Genomic DNA, 19,568 nt, shown 5'->3' with positions numbered 1-19,568 from the left:
ACTAGATCACCAGGGCCCTTCAAGTAGGACTGGGGCAGCGGGGGTGTTGGCTGTGACGGTAGGGGGCAGCAGCTTAGCGGTAGGGGCGGTGTTGGGCAGCAGCCGGGCGAGGGGCCCAGATCACCCTCAGTGCCCAGGGGCCCAGACCACTCTCAGTCCGCCCCTGGGGGGGAGAGTCCTTGGGCTGATGCAGCCACAGTGTAACATCTTCTGCCACAAAGATTCCATTTCATGTCATAGGCCTACAGCTCAGTCTTGAGTTAGGTTTCTGTAATACACATAAAATGGTGGCAGGGCTGTGCCCCACACAATGAATATCCAGCACACGGTGGCCATCAGGATTTACGCAGGTGCTGCTGATATTCAACAGCAGTGCCCAGATAGTTATCCAGTTTACATAGGACATCATTTTTGTTGTCCTATGTTAACCAGTTATCTAGTTACTGCTACTGATTACTGGCGAGGCTCAGGTAATCCCCAGCACTAGCCTGACTTTGTCCCTGGACAGCCCTGTCACTAACCAGTGAATGCCGCAGCTATCAGAGCAGATATTCAGAGGCAGGATCTGGTTGAATGCCACTGTAGGGCCAGTCAGCTTAATTTAACCAGGCAGAAACCCCTTCTGCCCAGTTAATTCACTTTCAGTATTGACCCCAAAGGTTTTACAGTATTCATTCATTTTCATGTTGTCATGTTTGCTTACCCTTAATCTTAGTCTGAGATGTTTCCTAGAATGCATTAATAAGTAGAGATGTTAGCAAGAAAGGCATCTCAGCCAGTAGTAGATGATTCTCAGTCATTGTGCTCTGCAGTGTAGCCCTCCTAGGCAATAAAAGGTGTCATGTCCCTACACCTCATAAGGAACAAGGGGAATGATGCAATTAGGCAGGGAGAGGGGCACTGAGCTGGCAGCCCAGTCATAATACTGGATTTCTCAAGGCTGTTGCATTTTCTCTTTACAGAACCGTGTGGCATGCAGTGACGCTACAGGGAATCTGAATTTCACAGAGAACATGTTCTGTGCAATTGGAGATGATGGAGCTGACGCCTGCCACGGTAGTGCCACAGCCCCAGACCTTTCAGCTTTTTGCTTTCTGTCCCCTGCTCAGGATAGAATATAGCTCAATATTCTTTTGCCAGGCCGCAGCAACAGATTGTAAAATAAGGATCCGGTCAATATTCAGCCAGTGGCGGGCAGCATTTTTTTAAACGCTGACCTTCACTGGCTAAATTAGGTCTCGATATTAAATGCTAGGCCTTGTTCGGGCACCAGAACTAAATAAATGACCAGTGTGTGTCAGGCGGCCAGGCCTCATGAGGGTCCCAACTGAATATCAGCTGGGACCCACAAAAATCCTGTGTCCATGTCCTGAGCCCCGCCCCCGACAGGCAAGACCCCCCTCTCACCCCTTGGCAAGGTCCAGATCCCCTCCCACAACCCCCCGACAAGGCGATCCCTAATCAGAATAGACCCCTTGAACTTCTTGATGGTCAAGTAGGGTGAGAGGGAGAGAAGCGAGGGAGTGGTCAAAATGGCTACTGTGACCTCTAGCTATAGTCTGAATCTTGCCAGAAGGGGTGGGAGGGGTGTCTTGCCTTGTTGGGGGGGGGGGAGAGAGGTCTGGAACTTGCAGTGGAGGAGGTGAGAGGGAGGGAAGGACACTGGAAACATGCCAACCAGTACCAGAAATTATGCAGGTGCCAAACGATATTCAGTGCCAGCTCTTACATGGCTAACCGGGCAAATTCAGGATGGTTAGCCATGTGGGTGTCAGTACTGAATATTGCCGGAACCTGCATAACTCCTGGCTTCTCCTCGACTCTACCCCTGTAATGCCTCTGTGCAGTCCTGCTTCAAATTGGCCGGTCATTGACGATGTCAACAGCACTGCCCTGTTAATTTCCACTGAATATCGCCGGTTAAGCAGTTCCAAGCCTCTCCTGCCTGCTTAAATTATTATTATTAACATTTGTATAGCGCTACCAGATGCACGCAGCGCTGAACACCTGACATAGAGAGACAGTCCCTGCTCAATAGAGCTTACAATCTAAAAATCACTTTGAATATCAGGCAGTATATTTTATATAACTGGCACAGACACATCCAAACATCATCCAAATGAAAAATCATTTATACACATCATGAAGAAATTTATTTCACCTGAGAAACAAGTGACTTCTAGTTGATGCTAAATAGTAGTAGTACTGTTGGAATGTAATTGTATTTTACATGCATTGCCTGTCACCTATTATTTCTCTGTGATTACTCTGTGACCTCTGATGTGAATTACTTAGAGAGGTCACATAGCTATGCAACTTCCTGTGGGGGTAGACACAGTAGATGCAGCACATGCAGCACATGGAGCACATGGAGCTCATGATCTCTCCTAACCTGAGAGGATCTATGGTGGTGTGAGCATCCATTACCATCTAAGCACATGGAAGGAGCTGATAATACAAATGTATAGTAATATGTATATATAAGCCTGTCTGATTATAATCAAACTACAAACTGTGAGTAAACAGATGTTTTGTTACTTCAACTTTAAAGTGACTCAGCAGTGAATTATTCAGGGGTGAATGAGAGAGAGATGAAGAAAGAAATTAACATTTCTAAAGCTGAAGCTGTGTGTACTAAAATCTGCTAATTATTTACTACAAATAATCCAACAAAAGGGTTATGGGCCCAGGGTCCAGGAATTGAAAAAGAAGAGAAATATTACCAGGCAGAAAAAAGGCCACATTTTTCTCTTAAGTTTTAAAGGAAAGATTCAGTCTGTCTCTCTCTCCCCCCACACAGCAGACAGAAGGCTAAGAAAATGGCTGAGGGAAGAAATTCACTATTGTTCTACTCTCTCAAGGTGCCTAAATTAACTGAGTTTAATTATCAGCAGTGGGAACTAAGATTTATATGTCTCCTTCGAGCAAAAGGATTAAATATATGCTTAGACCAAGACAGAACAGCTGAAAATATGGCTGAATGGGACAATGCAAACTATTATGTGAAGTGCATGCTTTTGGAAGCTCTCTCAGAGAAACAAGCCATATTAGTGGAGGGAAAAGATACACCAAAGGACATTTTATATAAACTGAGAACTATGTATGCAACTACATATGCAAAGCAGCAACCAATTTGGCTGGCAGAGTTGAATGAAACCAAATTAAGGGATAAAAGTAAATGTAATGATCACATTATGCATCTTATGTCTTCATTTCAAAAGCTAGAACTTTCTGGAATTCCCATGTGTGATGCATTGAAAAGAGCATTTCTTTTTACCTCACTATCAAAGAAGTTTGATGTTTTAGGTCTGTAAATGAGGCCATTGAAGGGCAATCTTTTGAACAGACAACATCAAAACTAAGGCAGGAATGCATAATAAATGATTCTGAGGAGATGTGTTCTCAAAGTCAGTCAGAGAGAAATGAAACAAATTTCTTGGCAAAGAACAGAGGAAGGTGGAGCTATGGGAAAACTCCACCCAAGGGCAAGCTGATTTGCTACTCATGTGGAAAGGAGGGACATGTATCTAAATGGTGTAAGGAAACACAAAACACTCCCTCTAGCTCACCTAAGCCAATGGAACTAAAGAATTTTCAAACCAGGAAATGTATGAAGGACAAGATAAACACAAGGGTTTTCTAATGGCAGAAAAATCTTTGACTATGGTAAATAATAATTCAAATGAAAGTACTTGGATTTTGGATTCAGGGAGCACATGCCATTTAACCAATTGTAAGGATTTCTTTCAGGAAATGTGTCCAGAGGAAGGTATTCTTAAAACTGCAAACGCAGGGACTGCTAAGATCCAAGCAAAAGGTATTGGATTCTTAAAATGCAAAGTGTCTAACGAAGTTAAAGAAATTCCTGTAAGTGATGTCTTGTATATTCCCCAAGCAGTTTGCAATATGCTTAGTGTATCTACATTAGATAAGAAGGGATTTGCGATTCATTTTGAAAACAGTAAGTGCACAATCTCTAAAAATGATGAAGTGTATGCTGAAGCTTTTATGCATAATGATGTTTATAAACTGAGCATTTCAGGTGAAGCCTCACATATGGCGCAAGTAAGGAAGAATGATGGTAAATGTAGTCTGGAAATCTGGCATCGCCGCCTGGGACATCGTGATTCTAAGGTGATCCAGGATCTTTACAGTAAGCAACTAGCCACTGGCATTCAGATAAGTGCAGATGCTGGTAAAATGGAGAAATGCATAGACTGTGTTACTCAAAAAGGTGTGAGACCCTCATTTCCTGCATACACAGGAAATAGGAGTAATAAAGTACTGGACTTAATACACAGTGACTTATGTGGACCGTTTAATATCCCATCATTGGGAAATAACAGATTTGTGCTAATATTCTTGGATGATTTCTCTAGATATTGTGTGGCCTATTTGCTGAAAGAGAAAAGTCAAGTCACAGACATGCTGAAGAAATACGTAGCCATGGTGAGCAATAAATTTGAAAGAAAACCAAAGGTTCTTCAGACCGACAATGGTGGTGAGTTCACTTCACAAGCATGCGCACATTTCTAGAACAAGAAGGCATTCAACATATCACAACAGTAGCTTATACACCAGAGCAAAATTCTGTTGCAGAGAGAAAATTTAGGTCACTTGTGGAAATGACCAGATGTATGCTGTCAGATAGCAATCTCCCTAAAAGACTATGGGGGGGAAGCCATTCTCACAGCAGTGTACCTACAAAACAGAATGCCAACTAAAGGCGCTGAGCGCACACCACATGAGACATGGCATGGTAGGAAGCCAAACCTGTCACACATAAGAACATTTGGAAGTACAGCATATGCTCATGTACCAAAACAAAGAAGGCATAAGCTGGATTCCACAACAGAAAGGGGCATTTTAGTTGGCTATGCTCCAGGACACAAAGGATATAGAATTTTAAATCTGAAAACTGGCATTGTTGGCATAAGACATGTTACATATTTTGATGAAAACAAAAGGGTTGATAAAGGCTGGATTATCCCAGATGAGCCTTATCATCCAGAATATGAAACTAGAACCATAATAGACATGCCAGTGTATATAAATGCCATACCAAGGCAGATGTCTGAAAGCAACTCACCTGTATCTAACGAGGAACAGGCAGAGGAAGCAGACACAGAAAGGATCATTGAAGAAGACAGTACAGTTGGAGAAGGGGAATCAATTGGAGAAGAACTCTCAGATTTAGAGGATGCGGAAAGGTCAGACCAACCTGTTGTCAGACGCTCATCCAGGGAAAACAAAGGTGTTCCACCCTAAGACTGTCTTACCTAACAAAGTCAGCAGAAGCTCAAGAGCCCTTAACATGGGATGAGATTGAGAAAATGCCAGCAGAAGAAGCTGCTGAATGGCATAAAGCTGCACAAGAAGAAATTGATGCATTGGATAAAAATAATACTTGGATTCTTACAGAATTACCTCCTGGCAAGAAAGCTATAGGATGCAAATGGGTATTCAAGTTAAAAAGGAATGCACAAGGAAAAGTGGAAAGGTATAAAGCCAGATTAGTGGCAAAGGGATATCTTCAAAAATATGGAGAAGATTTTGATGAAGTGTTTGCACCTGTAGTGAAACACACGACAATCAGAACACTTCTGAGCATTGCAGTCTCAAAAGGCATGCAAGTCAACCACATTGATGTGAAAACAGCGTTTCTTCACGGAGATATAACTGAAGACTTGTACATGGAACAACCAACAGGTTTCATAAATACAAAACAAAGACAGCTAGTGTGTAAATTAAACAAAGGTCTTTATGGATTAAAGCAAACGTGCAAAATGTTGGAATGAAAAATTGCATGAAATATTGACAAATTTAGGATTTAAGCAAGGTGAAGCAGATAAATGCTTGTACACTAGGTGCACAAATGGACAATATGCATACATTTTAGCTTTTGTTGATGATCTGCTCATTGCAAGCAAAAGTGAGCAAGAGTACAGGGCATTGTAAAATGTTTAAACCTCAATGTTGAGATAAAAGAACTTGGTAATGTGTCATACTATCTTGGTATAGAAATTGAGAAACAAAATGATGGTTCTTATTTCTAAGCCAGAAGCAGAAAATAAATGAGCTTATTGAAAGTTTAGGTATGCAAGATGCCCAAGTTGTAAGCACTCCCATGATCACTGATTTTCTGAAGGATGAAACAGTAAGAGAACCTTTACCAGATAACATCCAATATAGATCAGCCATAGGTAAGCTTTTATATCTAGCTACCACATACAGGGCTGATATAGCAAATGCAGTAGGAATTTTGAGCAGAAGGGTCAGCTCACCTACCAAATCAGATTGGACTGCAGTTAAAAGGATGGTAAGGTATTTAAAGGGTACCATTGATTGTAAATTAAAGATTTCAGCCAATAGTAATCCAAAACTAATATGTTACTGTGATTCAGATTGGGCAGGGGATCATTCTAATTATAAATCCACAAGTGGATATGTGTTTATGTATGGAAATGTACAAATTTCATGGGCCAGTCATAAACAAAGTATTGTGAGTCTGTCTTCTACAGAAGCTGAATATGTGGCTGTATCGGAAGCGTGCAGAGAACTGATGTGGATTGAAAAACTTTTGCTGGATTTCGGAATAGCTGAAAAGAGACCAATCCAGATAATGGAAGATAATCAGAGCTGCATCCGACTGTCACAGAATGACAAGGTTCAGTCACGCACCAAGCACATCGCAACGAAATACCACAACGTGCGAGAGTTGGCGAAAGAAGGGGTCATCAGTCTACACTATTGTCACACAAGTGAGATGACAGCTGACATCATGACCAAACCGTTACCCAGAGAACATTTTGTGAATTTGCGTATAAGCTTGGACTTTGTATGAATAAATAATTGCATGACAGTTATGCATGAGAAGGGGTTTGTTGGAATGTAATTGTATTTTACATGCATTGCCTGTCACCTATTATTTCTCTGTGATTACTCTGTGACCTCTGATGTGAATTACTTAGAGAGGTCACATAGCTATGCAACTTCCTGTGGGGTAGACACAGTAGATGCAGCACATGCAGCACATGGAGCACATGGAGCTCATGATCTCTCCTAACCTGAGAGGATCTATGGTGGTGTGAGCATCCATTACCATCTAAGCACATGGAAGGAGCTGATAATACAAATGTATAGTAATATGTATATATAAGCCTGTCTGATTATAATCAAACTACAAACTGTGAGTAAACAGATGTTTTGTTACTTCAACTTTAAAGTGACTCAGCAGTGAATTATTCAGGGGTGAATGAGAGAGAGATGAAGAAAGAAATTAACATTTCTAAAGCTGAAGCTGTGTGTACTAAAATCTGCTAATTATTTACTACAAATAATCCAACAAGTACTTCTTATCTGTTCCCTTCTCCACTACTGCCAACTCCAGACTTCGCGCCTTCTGTCTCGCTGCACCCTACGCCTGGAATAAACTTCCTGAGCCCCTACGTCTTGCCCCATCCTTGGCCACCTTTAAATCTAGACTGAAAACCCACCTCTTTGACATTGCTTTTGACTCGTAACCACTTGTAACCACTCGCCTCCACCTACCCCCTCCTCTCTTCCTTCCCGTTCACATTAATTGATTTGATTTGCTTACTTTATTTATTTTTTGTCTATTAGATTGTAAGCTCTTTGAGCAGGGACTGTCTTTCTTCTATGTTTGTACAGCGCTGCGTATGCCTTGTAGCGCTATAGAAATGCTAAATAGTAGTAGTAGTAGTAGTAGTGATGTTGCCCAAATTACTTCCTGGTCAGTATTCAGCCAGCAGCAGTCAGTGTGTTTTTTAAGTGCTGATCGTTGCCAGCTAAATCAGACCCAGATATTCAATGTTGAGCCATGTCTGGACATCAGCACTGAATATCCAGGTGAATGGTGATGATACCCAGACGTTATGCATGTACGGCTGATATTCAGTACGAAACCCCATAGCTAATCAGGCAAAGTTAGGACTGCTAATTTTGTGGTCCTATTTGCCTGATTAGCTATGCAGGCACCAGCACTGAATATCGCTATAACTTCTGGGAGTGCTCAGTCTCCGCCCTAGACCTCCTCTAATTGGCCAGTTTCAACATGGCTGGTAAAAGCTAATATTCAGAGGCACTGCCCAGTTAAGTGTTACTGAATATCAGCAGCTGGTCAGCATATGATTTAGCCCTTCCTTCTTCTCCTCCCCTTCCACCTCCCATCCTAGGTCATGCAAATCTCTATTGGGCCTCCCAGTGTCGTCCCCCCCCCCCCCCCCCCCCATGCGAATGATCACTAACCTTGGCCGAGCACGTGATCTTAAACTTTTCAAGTTGGTTTTATTGATAGGAGACTCAACATAGTACTGTGTTTCGGCCACAGGCCTGCTTCAAGAGTCTTCTGAGTTTGGTTTGAAGTCAACATAGTGTTGTAGCACCAAAAGTAGCAAAATGCAACAATGACACTATGTTGACTCATGAACTCATAACAAAAGGTCTTTTTTCAAGACCAGGCTTCCCAATTATCACTCAAGCACAAGTCTTTGTACGATATGTTTGTACTTCAAACCAAGCTCAGAATACTCCTGAAGTAGGCCTGTGGCCGAAACACAGTACTGTGTAGAGTCTCCGATCAATAAAAACAACTTGAGAAGTTTAAGATAATGTCCCTGTCTCTTGCATTCATGGTCGTTTTCCCACTGTCCTTTCTCCTTGGGTACCTCTCGTGGGAATTCAGCGTTCTTCCACCTTGGTGGATTTTTTTTCCTCTCTTTCAATGCTGCCACTGTGGGAAGTAGCTGATACCAGTGCATTCCACTCCTCCTATGGCACATCACTCTTATGTCTCTATGCTCCAAACAAAAGTTCTGTGCATATGCTCCTATTTGTGCTCACCGCCTGGCCCATGGTGCATAGGAGTAACCCACAATCCACACTTCCTTCCCCATCGCTGCACCTTCATGGGAGGCATATGTTTTCTATTATTTATTTTTTACTTTTTGTTTCCTGCAGTACAATTTTATTGAAACAATACAGTGATTGCTAATCTTTGAACGGCTGCTTTATCCACCTTCCTTTGATTGAATATCCTGTATCAAACACCTGCCTTGTCTTTTCTACAGGTGATTCTGGGGGTCCTTTTGTGGTTAAGATGAATCGAAGATGGATTCAGGTAAATCGTTTGTATTTATCATTAATTTTAAAAATCTCTGTTTTCTGTTTCTCAGCTCTGCTACTGTAATACAATGTCAGTGGGGTCAATATTCACAGCTCTTTAAAGGGCCCGGAGAGGCTCCTGGCCATTTAAATCACTAGTCGGGTATATGCAACAGGACTTAACCGGATAGAACCACTGAATATACAGTGGTGGAAATAAGTATTTGATCCCTTGCTGATTTTGTAAGTTTGCCCACTGACAAAGACATGAGCAGCCCATAATTGAAGGGTAGGTTATTGGTAACAGTGAGAGATAGCACATCACAAATTAAATCCGGAAAATCACATTGTGGAAAGTATATGAATTTATTTGCATTCTGCAGAGGGAAATAAGTATTTAATCCCTCTGGCAAACAAGACCTAATACTTGGTGGCAAAACCCTTGTTGGCAAGCACAGCGGTCAGACGTCTTCTGTAGTTGATGATGAGGTTTGCACACATGTCAGGAGGAATTTTGGTCCACTCCTCTTTGCAGATCATCTCTAAATCATTAAGAGTTCTGGGCTGTCGCTTGGCAACTCGCAGCTTCAGCTCCCTCCATAAGTTTTCAATGGGATTAAGGTCTGGTGACTGGCTAGGCCACTCCATGACCCTAATGTGCTTCTTCCTGAGCCACTCCTTTGTTGCCTTGGCTGTATGTTTTGGGTCATTGTCGTGCTGGAAGACCCAGCCACGACCCATTTTTAAGGCCCTGGCGGAGGGAAGGAGGTTGTCACTCAGAATTGTACGGTACATGGCCCCATCCATTCTCCCATTGATGCGGTGAAGTAGTCCTGTGCCCTTAGCAGAGAAACACCCCCAAAACATAACATTTCCACCTCCATGCTTGACAGTGGGGACGGTGTTCTTTGGGTCATAGGCAGCATTTCTCTTCCTCCAAACACGGCGAGTTGAGTTCATGCCAAAGAGCTCAATTTTTGTCTCAACTGACCACAGCACCTTCTCCCAATCACTCTCGGCATCATCCAGGTGTTCACTGGCAAACTTCAGACGGGCCGTCACATGTGCCTTCCGGAGCAGGGGGACCTTGCGGGCACTGCAGGATTGCAATCCGTTATGTCGTAATGTGTTACCAATGGTTTTCGTGGTGACAGTGGTCCCAGCTGCCTTGAGATCATTGACAAGTTCCCCCCTTGTAGTTGTAGGCTGATTTCTAACCTTCCTCATGATCAAGGATACCCCACGAGGTGAGATTTTGCGTGGAGCCCCAGATCTTTGTCGATTGACAGTCATTTTGTACTTCTTCCATTTTCTTACTATGGCACCAACAGTTGTCTCCTTCTCGCCCAGCGTCTTACTGATGGTTTTGTAGCCCATTCCAGCCTTGTGCAGGTGTATGATCTTGTCCCTGACATCCTTAGACAGCTCCTTGCTCTTGGCCATTTTGTAGAGGTTAGAGTCTGACTGATTCACTGAGTCTGTGGACAGGTGTCTTTCATACAGGTGACCATTGCCGACAGCTGTCTGTCATGCAGGTAACGAGTTGATTTGGAGCATCTACCTGGTCTGTAGGGGCCAGATCTCTTACTGGTTGGTGGGGGATCAAATACTTATTTCCCTCTGCAGAATGCAAATAAATTCATATACTTTCCACAATGTGATTTTCCGGATTTAATTTGTGATGTGCTATCTCTCACTGTTACCAATAACCTACCCTTCAATTATGGGCTGCTCATGTCTTTGTCAGTGGGCAAACTTACAAAATCAGCAAGGGATCAAATACTTATTTCCACCACTGTACCTGGTTAGTACCTAAGCCAAAACCAACTATTTCATGGGCAGTCTAGAGGTAGAGTCAGTACTTATCTGGTTGCGCGCCAATATTCATCACTCAATCGGATAAGTTAACTGGATGAAAAGGACCGCATAAAACACAGACCTGCCTTTATCTGATTTATCTTACCCAGTTAAGTTCTGAATATCGCACTTAACTGGATAAGTGTTACCCAGCTATGTATAACAAGATATTCAATGCTGGTGCCTGGACAAGGCCCAGTTTTGAATATTTGGGCATACTGCTGATGTTGGCCAAAAACACATTGACCGCCTCCAGCTGAAGATCATTTTTCAATATGACATCTAAATCCAACTTTGGATGTTTGCTGAAAGCATCCAAAACTCAGAGGGGTCAAAATGGTGTCGGGAACAGACACATGAATGCATTGCTTTTTCCTTACCTTTTAAGCTGATGGGCACTTGCATTGGACCCAACTGATTTTCAGTATGGAAAAGCAGAAAGGAGCTCCGAGGGCTCTCCCTCCAGTCTGGGTAGCTCCGCAGCATCTAATCCAGACTACTTTGGCTGGAACAGTGATGCGTCATGCTGACTCAGCGGCTCCTGCAATGGGATCGGGTCTCACTAAGCCTGGAACAGGAGTGGCCTAGTGGTTAGGGTGGTGGACTTTGGTCCTGGGAAACTGAGGAACTGAGTTCAATTCCCACCTCAGGCACAGGCAGCTCCTTGTGACTCTGGGCAAGTCACTTAACCCTCCATTGCCCCATGTAAGCTGCATTGAGCCTGCCATGAGTGGGAAAGTGCGGGGTACAAATGTAACAAAAAAAAACAGAAGCCGACACACACACACAACTTGGAAGTGAGCTCACAGTATCTTTGGGAATGAGTTCCTTTTCCCAAGTGGTTTTTCGGAAAGTTTCCCAAGGAGGAACTGCCATGTTGGAGTCTGATGGAGCCTGTTTGGCAGTGGAGAGACCTGGTCTGCGAGAAGTTGGAGTGGAGAAGGTTCTTTCTGGTGGTAACATACTGGAGCTAGGGGAGATTAAGAAACCGGCTGTAGTGACTTTGGACACTCTTTGGCAGGCTATCAAAGTCATGGACACCAACCTGAAACAGGCAATGTCAGTGATTATGTTGGATTGTGGGGCTATTGTTTCCAAGGTGGAGAAACAAGGAGATTTGTTAACCTCACATGGAGAACAACTGAAAAAGCAGGCGGAACAATTGGCAGAAGTGAAACAACTTGAGCTATCGTTATTAAAGGAAAGATCTTTGATGGCCCAGAAGTTAGAACATATGGAAAATAAATCAAGGAAAAATAACGAGGTTTTTAAATGTTCCTAGATAGTTATCTCACCCATGGAAATGGTGCAGAGATACTTTCGAGAGGTTCTGCTAATACCATCTGAAAATAAGTACATAAGTAGTGCCATACTGGGAAAGACCAAAGGTCCATCTAGCCCAGCATCCTGTCACCGACAGTGGCCAATCCAGGTCAAGGGCACCTGGCACGCTCCCCAAACGTAAAAACATTCCAGACAAGTTATACCTAAAAATGAGGAATTTTTCCAGTCCATTTAATAGCGGTCTATGGACTTGTCCTTTAGGAATCTATCTAACCCCTTTTTAAACTCCGTCAAGCTAACCGCCCGTACCACGTTCTCCGGCAATGAATTCCAGAGTCTAATTACACGTTGGGTGAAGAAAAATTTTCTCCGATTCGTTTTAAATTTACCACACTGTAGCTTCAACTCATGCCCTCTAGTCCTAGTATTTTGGATAGCGTGAACAGTCGCTTCACATCCACCCGATCCATTCCACTCATTATTTTATACACTTCTATCATATCTCCCCTCAGCCGTCTCTTCTCCAAGCTGAAAAGCCCTAGCCTTCTCAGCCTCTCTTCATAGGAAAGTCGTCCCATCCCCACTATCATTTTCGTCGCCCTTCGCTGTACCTTTTCCAATTCTACTATATCTTTTTTGAGATACGGAGACCAGTACTGAACACAATACTCCAGGTGCGGTCGCACCATGGAGCGATACAACGGCATTATAACATCCGCACACCTGGACTCCATACCCTTCTTAATAACACCCAACATTCTATTCGCTTTCCTAGCCGCAGCAGCACACTGAGCAGAAGGTTTCAGCGTATCATCGACGACGACACCCAGATCCCTTTCTTGATCCGTAACTCCTAACGCGGAACCTTGCAAGACGTAGCTATAATTCGGGTTCCTCTTACCCACATGCATCACTTTGCACTTGTCAACATTGAACTTCATCTGCCACTTGCACGCCCATTCTCCCAGTCTCGCAAGGTCCTCCTGTAATCGTTCACATTCCTCCTGCGACTTGACGACCCTGAATAATTTTGTGTCATCGGCGAATTTAATTACCTCACTAGTTATTCCCATCTCTAGGTCATTTATAAATACATTAAAAAGCAACGGACCCAGCACAGACCCCTGCGGGACCCCACTAACTACCCTCCTCCACTGAGAATACTGGCCACGCAATCCTACTCTCTGCTTCCTATCTTTCAACCAGTTCTTAATCCATAATATATCTCCACTAGTAAGAACTCAATGTTTGACTTTGGGAGGAAACTGGTAGTTCGACTCCAGTTGGGGCAAGGGGCGAGAGGCCAGAAGAATTACATTTAACAGCTTTTCTGGAACGTTCCTTGGAGGTTATAACAGAACGAATCTCCTAGTGACGTTTGCCTAGGAACATGATAGGGATTATGTTTTGAAGATGTATTTTCAATATTTAAATGAACAGTTTTTGGGTTCAAATATTCGTATATTCCCTGATTTGTCACAAGCTATGCAGAGGCATAGGAAAGAATTTTTGGCCCTTAGACCATGAGCCTTGGCCTTGGGAGCCAAGTTTATTTTGAAATTTCCTGTTAGGTGTTGTATCTTTTTTCAGTCCCAAGAATTTCCTTTTTTTCAACCCAACCAATTGAATGATTTTATAGTGGCCAGAAAGGAATTGGTGTAGTAGTAAGACTGAGTGGCCCGCCTCAGAGTTAATGCGAAACAGTTGCAGGAGTTTGTTTGTTTGCTTAAGCTGCTTCCTTGTGGAGAGGTTTTCTTTCTTTTTTTCTTCTATTATTTTTCTTATTTAAACCCTAAATATTGTGGACTAAATAATAGATCATTTTCTTTGTTTTTCTTATTTCTTTCTTTTTTGAGGGTTGTATTTTTCTGATTCCTTTCAGGTTTATGGATTATTGTTCACCTGATTAATAAATGTAAATATATAAATAAATAAAAATCCAAAATTCAAGTATTGAAAATGACCATTTTTAAACTAGAAAAATGTCTATCTTTTTTCTTTGAAAATGACCATTTCCTAGATGTTGTTGTGCTTAGTACAGTTATCTTTTTGTGGACTTCACATAAAAGGTCCTAGGTACACATCTCGCCATTACCTACTTATATTGTATGGTGAGCCCTTCAAAACCCACATAAAAACCTACTGTACCCAACTATACACCACTACAATAGCCCTTATGGCTGCAGGTGTCACCTATATGTGTCACCTATATGTAGGTTTTGAGAATTTTTTTCGGGGGGGGGGGGGGCTGACATTTTCCACCACAAGTGTAATAGTTAGAGTGGATTATGGGCCTTGGTCACCTTGCTCTGGCCATAACATCTGAAGCTGTCATAGAGGCTGGTATGTCTGTTTCATTTACATCTTTGCGGGGTGGGAGGAGGTCAGTGACCACTGAAGGAGTAAGGGGGTTTCATTCCTTTATTCCTGCAGTGGTCATATGGTCATTTTGGGTACTTTTTTATGGATTATTCGTTAATAAAACAGGTCTAGACCAAAACGTCCAACTTATAGCCCTTGATGTTTTTGTTTTGTTCCATTATGGCAGAAAAACATCCAAGTGTTAGGAACGCCCGGATCCCGCTCTTAACACACCCCTGGCATGCCCTCTAGTGATTTGAATGCACTTCTGACGGACTTCATAGAAAAACTTCTAAAAATTGGTTTTGAAAATACCAATTTGGACATTTTTGTGAGAAAAATGTCCAAATGCAGATTTATGCCACTTTTTGGATGTTTTTCTCTTTTGAAAATGAGCTCCAGTGTGTCTTTATATAGGTACCTAGAGGGCACCTATGTGCCAACTGTTACTTGGTGCTTACTTTCCTTCATAGTATTTGAGACTAACAGGTTAGATATATGCTGTAATTTAGGTGCAATCACTTACGCCAGATTCAGATAGAGCTGGTATAAATGCTCACAACTAAATGCCATAGCTATGAGAATAGAACAAACAAGCAGAAGTGCCCCCTTAACAATAAAGCATGACCAACGAAAACAGGGCCGGTCTTAGCAATTGTGGGGCCCTGTGCATACCAGTTCAGTGTTGCCTAGCTCCGCCCCTGGCTCCTTGTCTAGCCTGCCTCTGGCTAGCCTTACCTCCTTCTGACAAGATGTTCTTTTTTTTTTAATTTATGTGTAGAGGGAAGGGCCCCAAGCCTCAGAGGACTCTGCCCTTTCTCCCTCCCGAGCCTGAGGGTGCTATGCCATGCCCTCTCTTCCCCTCCCCACATCACCCCACCCCCCTGAGCCTCAGGGTGCATGTCCTGAACCTACCATAATGTGCCTTGATGGTCTAGTGGCTTCTTCAGGGCAGGAAAGAACCCCACTGTTTCCTGCCCACTGCTGCTGCCACTTTCTTCAAAATGACTGCTGAGACTTCAAGCAGTGGTCTTGGGAGTCCGCAGCATGAAGTCTCGGCAGCCATTTTGAAGAATGCAGCAGCAGCAGTGGCAGCAGGCAGAAAAGAATAGGGTTCTTTCGTGTCCTGAAGAGGCCACTAGACCACCAGTGTGCCTTGCATTAAGGAAGGTTCAGGGAGGGCCACGGGGCCCCTGGGAGTGCGAGGCCCTGTGTGGCCACCCCTTTTGCCCCTGCATAAGACTGGTCCTGAACAAAAAGAGAAGAAGAAAGAGGTAGACCAATGTGGTTCCTAAACAGCTGATTTATTAAAAAAGACACAGATCTATGTTTCGGCACCACATGCACCTGCCTCAGGAGACGAACAAATTATCTGAGCCACAGATGATAATTATAAATTTAAGGGCTAGAGAATCCAATAACGCAGCATCCAAACTGCTTTGAATTTGGCACTTTTATCGTCACCACCAGGGTCTTTTTATTATTTGGAGGGGGGTCAGTTCCGGGAGAAACAAACTAGCTCTGCAGGAGGATTGTGCCTTGGGCGTATGCCCAAGCACAATCCTCCCATAGAAGTACCCCCATGATCGAAGCTAATAGCATGCTTAAATTTGCATGCTGTTAGCTTTGATCATAGCAGTGTTGTTTTCCCAAGCTGTTCCAGCACTAATTTTAAAACGCTATTTGGAACAGCATGGGGGATTTGATCATCTGCCCTTTATTGCACAACTGCAAGTAGGCCCTACCTGTGAGCAGAGCAGGGATCATGGACATTCAGCCTAGCAATGTGCGCAACTTATAGAATAATATGAGATACGTGTTCTGTGAGGTGCACTTAAGCATGGTAACTTATGCCTGCCATTGACATGACATATGCTGTTGTGCATAAATATCGGCGTGTCAAGGCAGCTCTACGCTAGTATTCAGTTACAAGTTCTGTGCTCCCTAATGCTGTTACAGAATTAGCGCTCTATATAATAAAGAACATTTCTACTACTACTACTACTACTTAACATTTCTAGAGCGCTACTAGGGTTACGCAGCGCTGTACAATGTGCTCAATGTGCTGCGGTGGCTAAGAAGGTGAACAGAAATTTGAGTATTATTAGAAAAGGGATGGAAAACAAACATGAGGATGTTATAATGCCGTTATATCGCTCCATGGTGCGACCGCACCTGGAGTATTGTGTTCAGTTCTGGTCGCCTCATCTCAAAAAAGATATAAAGGAATTGGAGAAGGTGCAGAGAAGGGCGACAAAAATGATAAAAGGGATGGGACGACTACCCTATGAGGAGAGGTTAAGACGACTAGGACTCTTTAGCCTGGAGAAAAGGTGGCTGAGGGGTGATATGATAGAGGTCTACAAAATAATGAGTGGGGGGACGGATGTGAAACGTTTGTTTACGCTTTCTAACAATAATAGAACCAGGGGACACAAGATGAAATTAGAATGTGGTAGGTTTAAAACAAATCGGAGAAAGTTTTCTTTACTCAGCGCGTAGTTAGATTCTGGAACTCATTGCCGGAGAAGGTGGTGACGGCAGCTGGCCTTGCTGAGTTTAAAAGGGGTCTGGATAGATTCCAGAAGGAAAAGTCCATTGATCAATATAAAATTTTGGGTTTTTGCCAGGTTTTTGGGGCTTGGATTGGCCGTTGTCAGAGACAGAGTGCAGGGCTTGATGGACCTTTGGTCTTTTCCCAGCGTGGCAGTGCTTATGTACTTATGACACGTTTGACATGCTCTCAACAGTTAGGGGGAATTCTATATATGGTGCTGAAAAAATCAGCACCGAAAAAAAACATGCTTAGCGCTATTTTATAAATCTCGCCTAGTGTAAATACCCATGCCTAGCTTGGAGCAGATCAGGTGAATTCTATAACAGTGCACATAATTTTTAGGAATGCCCATGACCCACCCATGCCCCTTCCATGGCCACACCCCCCTTTTGAGATCTGCATGGTAGAATTTATACGCACCACTTTAGAGGATATGCCTAGCAAGTTATGTGTGTAAATTCTAATTTGGGCCAATTAGCGCCGGTAATTGCTTGTTAGTGGCCAATTATCAGCGCTGATTAGCTTGTTAAACAGTTAAGTTGCTCATGCAATTTGGCCGCACTGCCAAAATTGCACGTGCAACTTTAGTCGCCATATATAGACTTTCCTCTCTTAGAGCCCAGCCTTTGCACTTACCATATCATGCATTTTAAAATAAAACACAAATAATAAATGATAATAATAAAATAGACGTGTATACCAGTCAGAAGTAAAACAAAGGGTGTCTATATATGGAGACCTTTTCATCAACAATCACAATACAAGAGACTACTGCAAAAAGATACATTTATGTATAAGACCTATCATAAATAATAAATACTAGAGAACAAAGGTAGCATGCAAAATTAAAAAGCTACAACCAAGCACATCTCTATGTATCAATACATTTTAAAAACCCTAGATATCAATCATGTAAACATCCTGCAAAACATCAACCCGGCAGTACTTCCCACCCCTAGCACACCATCATTTCCAATGCTACAAAAATGTATTTATTTTGTAACACCGGAGTGTACCCGATGGTAATCTGCCCAGTTACCGCCGGGTAACGTGGGAGCCCTTACCGCCACCCCTCAGTGGGTAGCGGTAAGGGCTCCCCCCAAAATGACCGTCAGCAAGTGTTTTACTTGTCGCATGGCCATTTCCTGCAGGAAGGCAAGATTCCCTTTTACCAGCTACGGTAAAAGGGGGCTTCGGCATGCATGTAAAACATGCAATGACACCAGTGCCGGCCCCTTTTGGCCCCGGCTTTGTAAAAGGGACCCATTGTGCATCAGAGAAAGGGTGAGGCTTGAGCAGATTCAGGAGAAAGCAGAACTATAGCAAGTAGAGAGCTTTCTCTGGCTTCCTGCATTAGTCACAGTCATAGTGCCTGCAATGTTCTCAGTCTCCTTCTGCTGTCTGCCATCCTCTTATACAGAGTACCTAATATGTTTTAAGTATTTTGGAAACCTTTCAAGATAATGTTGCCATAACATTTCTGTTAACACGATGTGTGATCTCTCTACACTTCTATACCTCAGGATGCAGCCTTGTTGGTTATGAAAGATCTGTGGAATAAATGGACCAGACCACATTGGCTTGCACATTGAATTTTTTTGGCGTTCTTTGGCTACATTGGTGTTAAAATAAATAATTTGTTTTCTATTAAAATCAATGGTAGCAAGATTTGCTTCATCTTTGACAAATATTAACATGGCTGCCTTTGAAGCAGAATGGCTTTCACACTTTCTATTTTCAATTCGTGTTATCATAGTGACGGTTCATTGATGATGTTTCCACTGTCTGAATCTGAACAGGAATGGAATCTCAATTAATTTATTTAATGCTTTCTTGAATTCCTGCAATATGGCTAAACAATTTGATGATAGCCATTAAGTGACATTTTTAGATGTGGAAGTGATTTGGGAAGGCTTTAGATATAAAACTTTGGTACATTCTAAGCCTACAGACCATAACACTTTTTTGAGTTTCAACTGTTACCATCCTTTAAAGTTGGAAGAAAGTTTGAGATTTTTCTCAGTATTGCCACATTTGTTCATCTACGGTTGACTTCATTAATCTTCAATGGAAGACCAAATTATTAGAAAGGGGAAAAGGAATAGGACTTGATAATCTGCCTTTACAATCAAAGCAGTTTACATATTATATACAGGCACTTATTTTGTACCTGGAGCAAAGAAGAGTTAAGTGACTTGCTCAAAGTCACAAGGAACTACAGTGGGAATTGAAACCAGTTCCCCGGGGTTCGCAGATTGCTGCACTGTCCAGTGGGCTATCTTGCCTCTGTTGTCAAGAGCGCATATTAGAAGTGATGATCCTAGGTCGGCTGCCACCCGGGGCGGATCGCTGATGCGCACTCCCCCTCGGGTGCTGCACGATACCT

At 42.8% G+C, this 19,568-nt stretch overlaps 1 protein-coding gene across 1 annotated transcript in view; it reads left to right on the top strand.

Moving 5' to 3' along the window:
- Nucleotides 1-9,139, top strand: part of LOC115458992 (complement C2-like) — a gene marked incomplete at its 3' end in the record, with an annotated part of 103,532 nt that extends 94,393 nt beyond the window's left edge. The window contains exons 16-17 of the mRNA XM_030188853.1: nt 963-1,056; nt 9,090-9,139. Coding sequence (XP_030044713.1) covers nt 963-1,056; nt 9,090-9,139 — 144 coding nt within the window. The remainder of the gene's footprint in view (nt 1-962; nt 1,057-9,089) is intronic.
- Between the last annotated feature and the right edge of the window lie 10,429 nt (nt 9,140-19,568).

Source organism: Microcaecilia unicolor, unplaced genomic scaffold, assembly GCF_901765095.1.
Source record: "Microcaecilia unicolor unplaced genomic scaffold, aMicUni1.1, whole genome shotgun sequence".
In the NCBI taxonomy this organism is placed as follows: domain Eukaryota; kingdom Metazoa; phylum Chordata; class Amphibia; order Gymnophiona; family Siphonopidae; genus Microcaecilia; species Microcaecilia unicolor.
The sequence above is the reverse complement of the archived record's forward strand: the minus strand, read 5'-3'. Positions and strand labels throughout refer to the sequence as shown.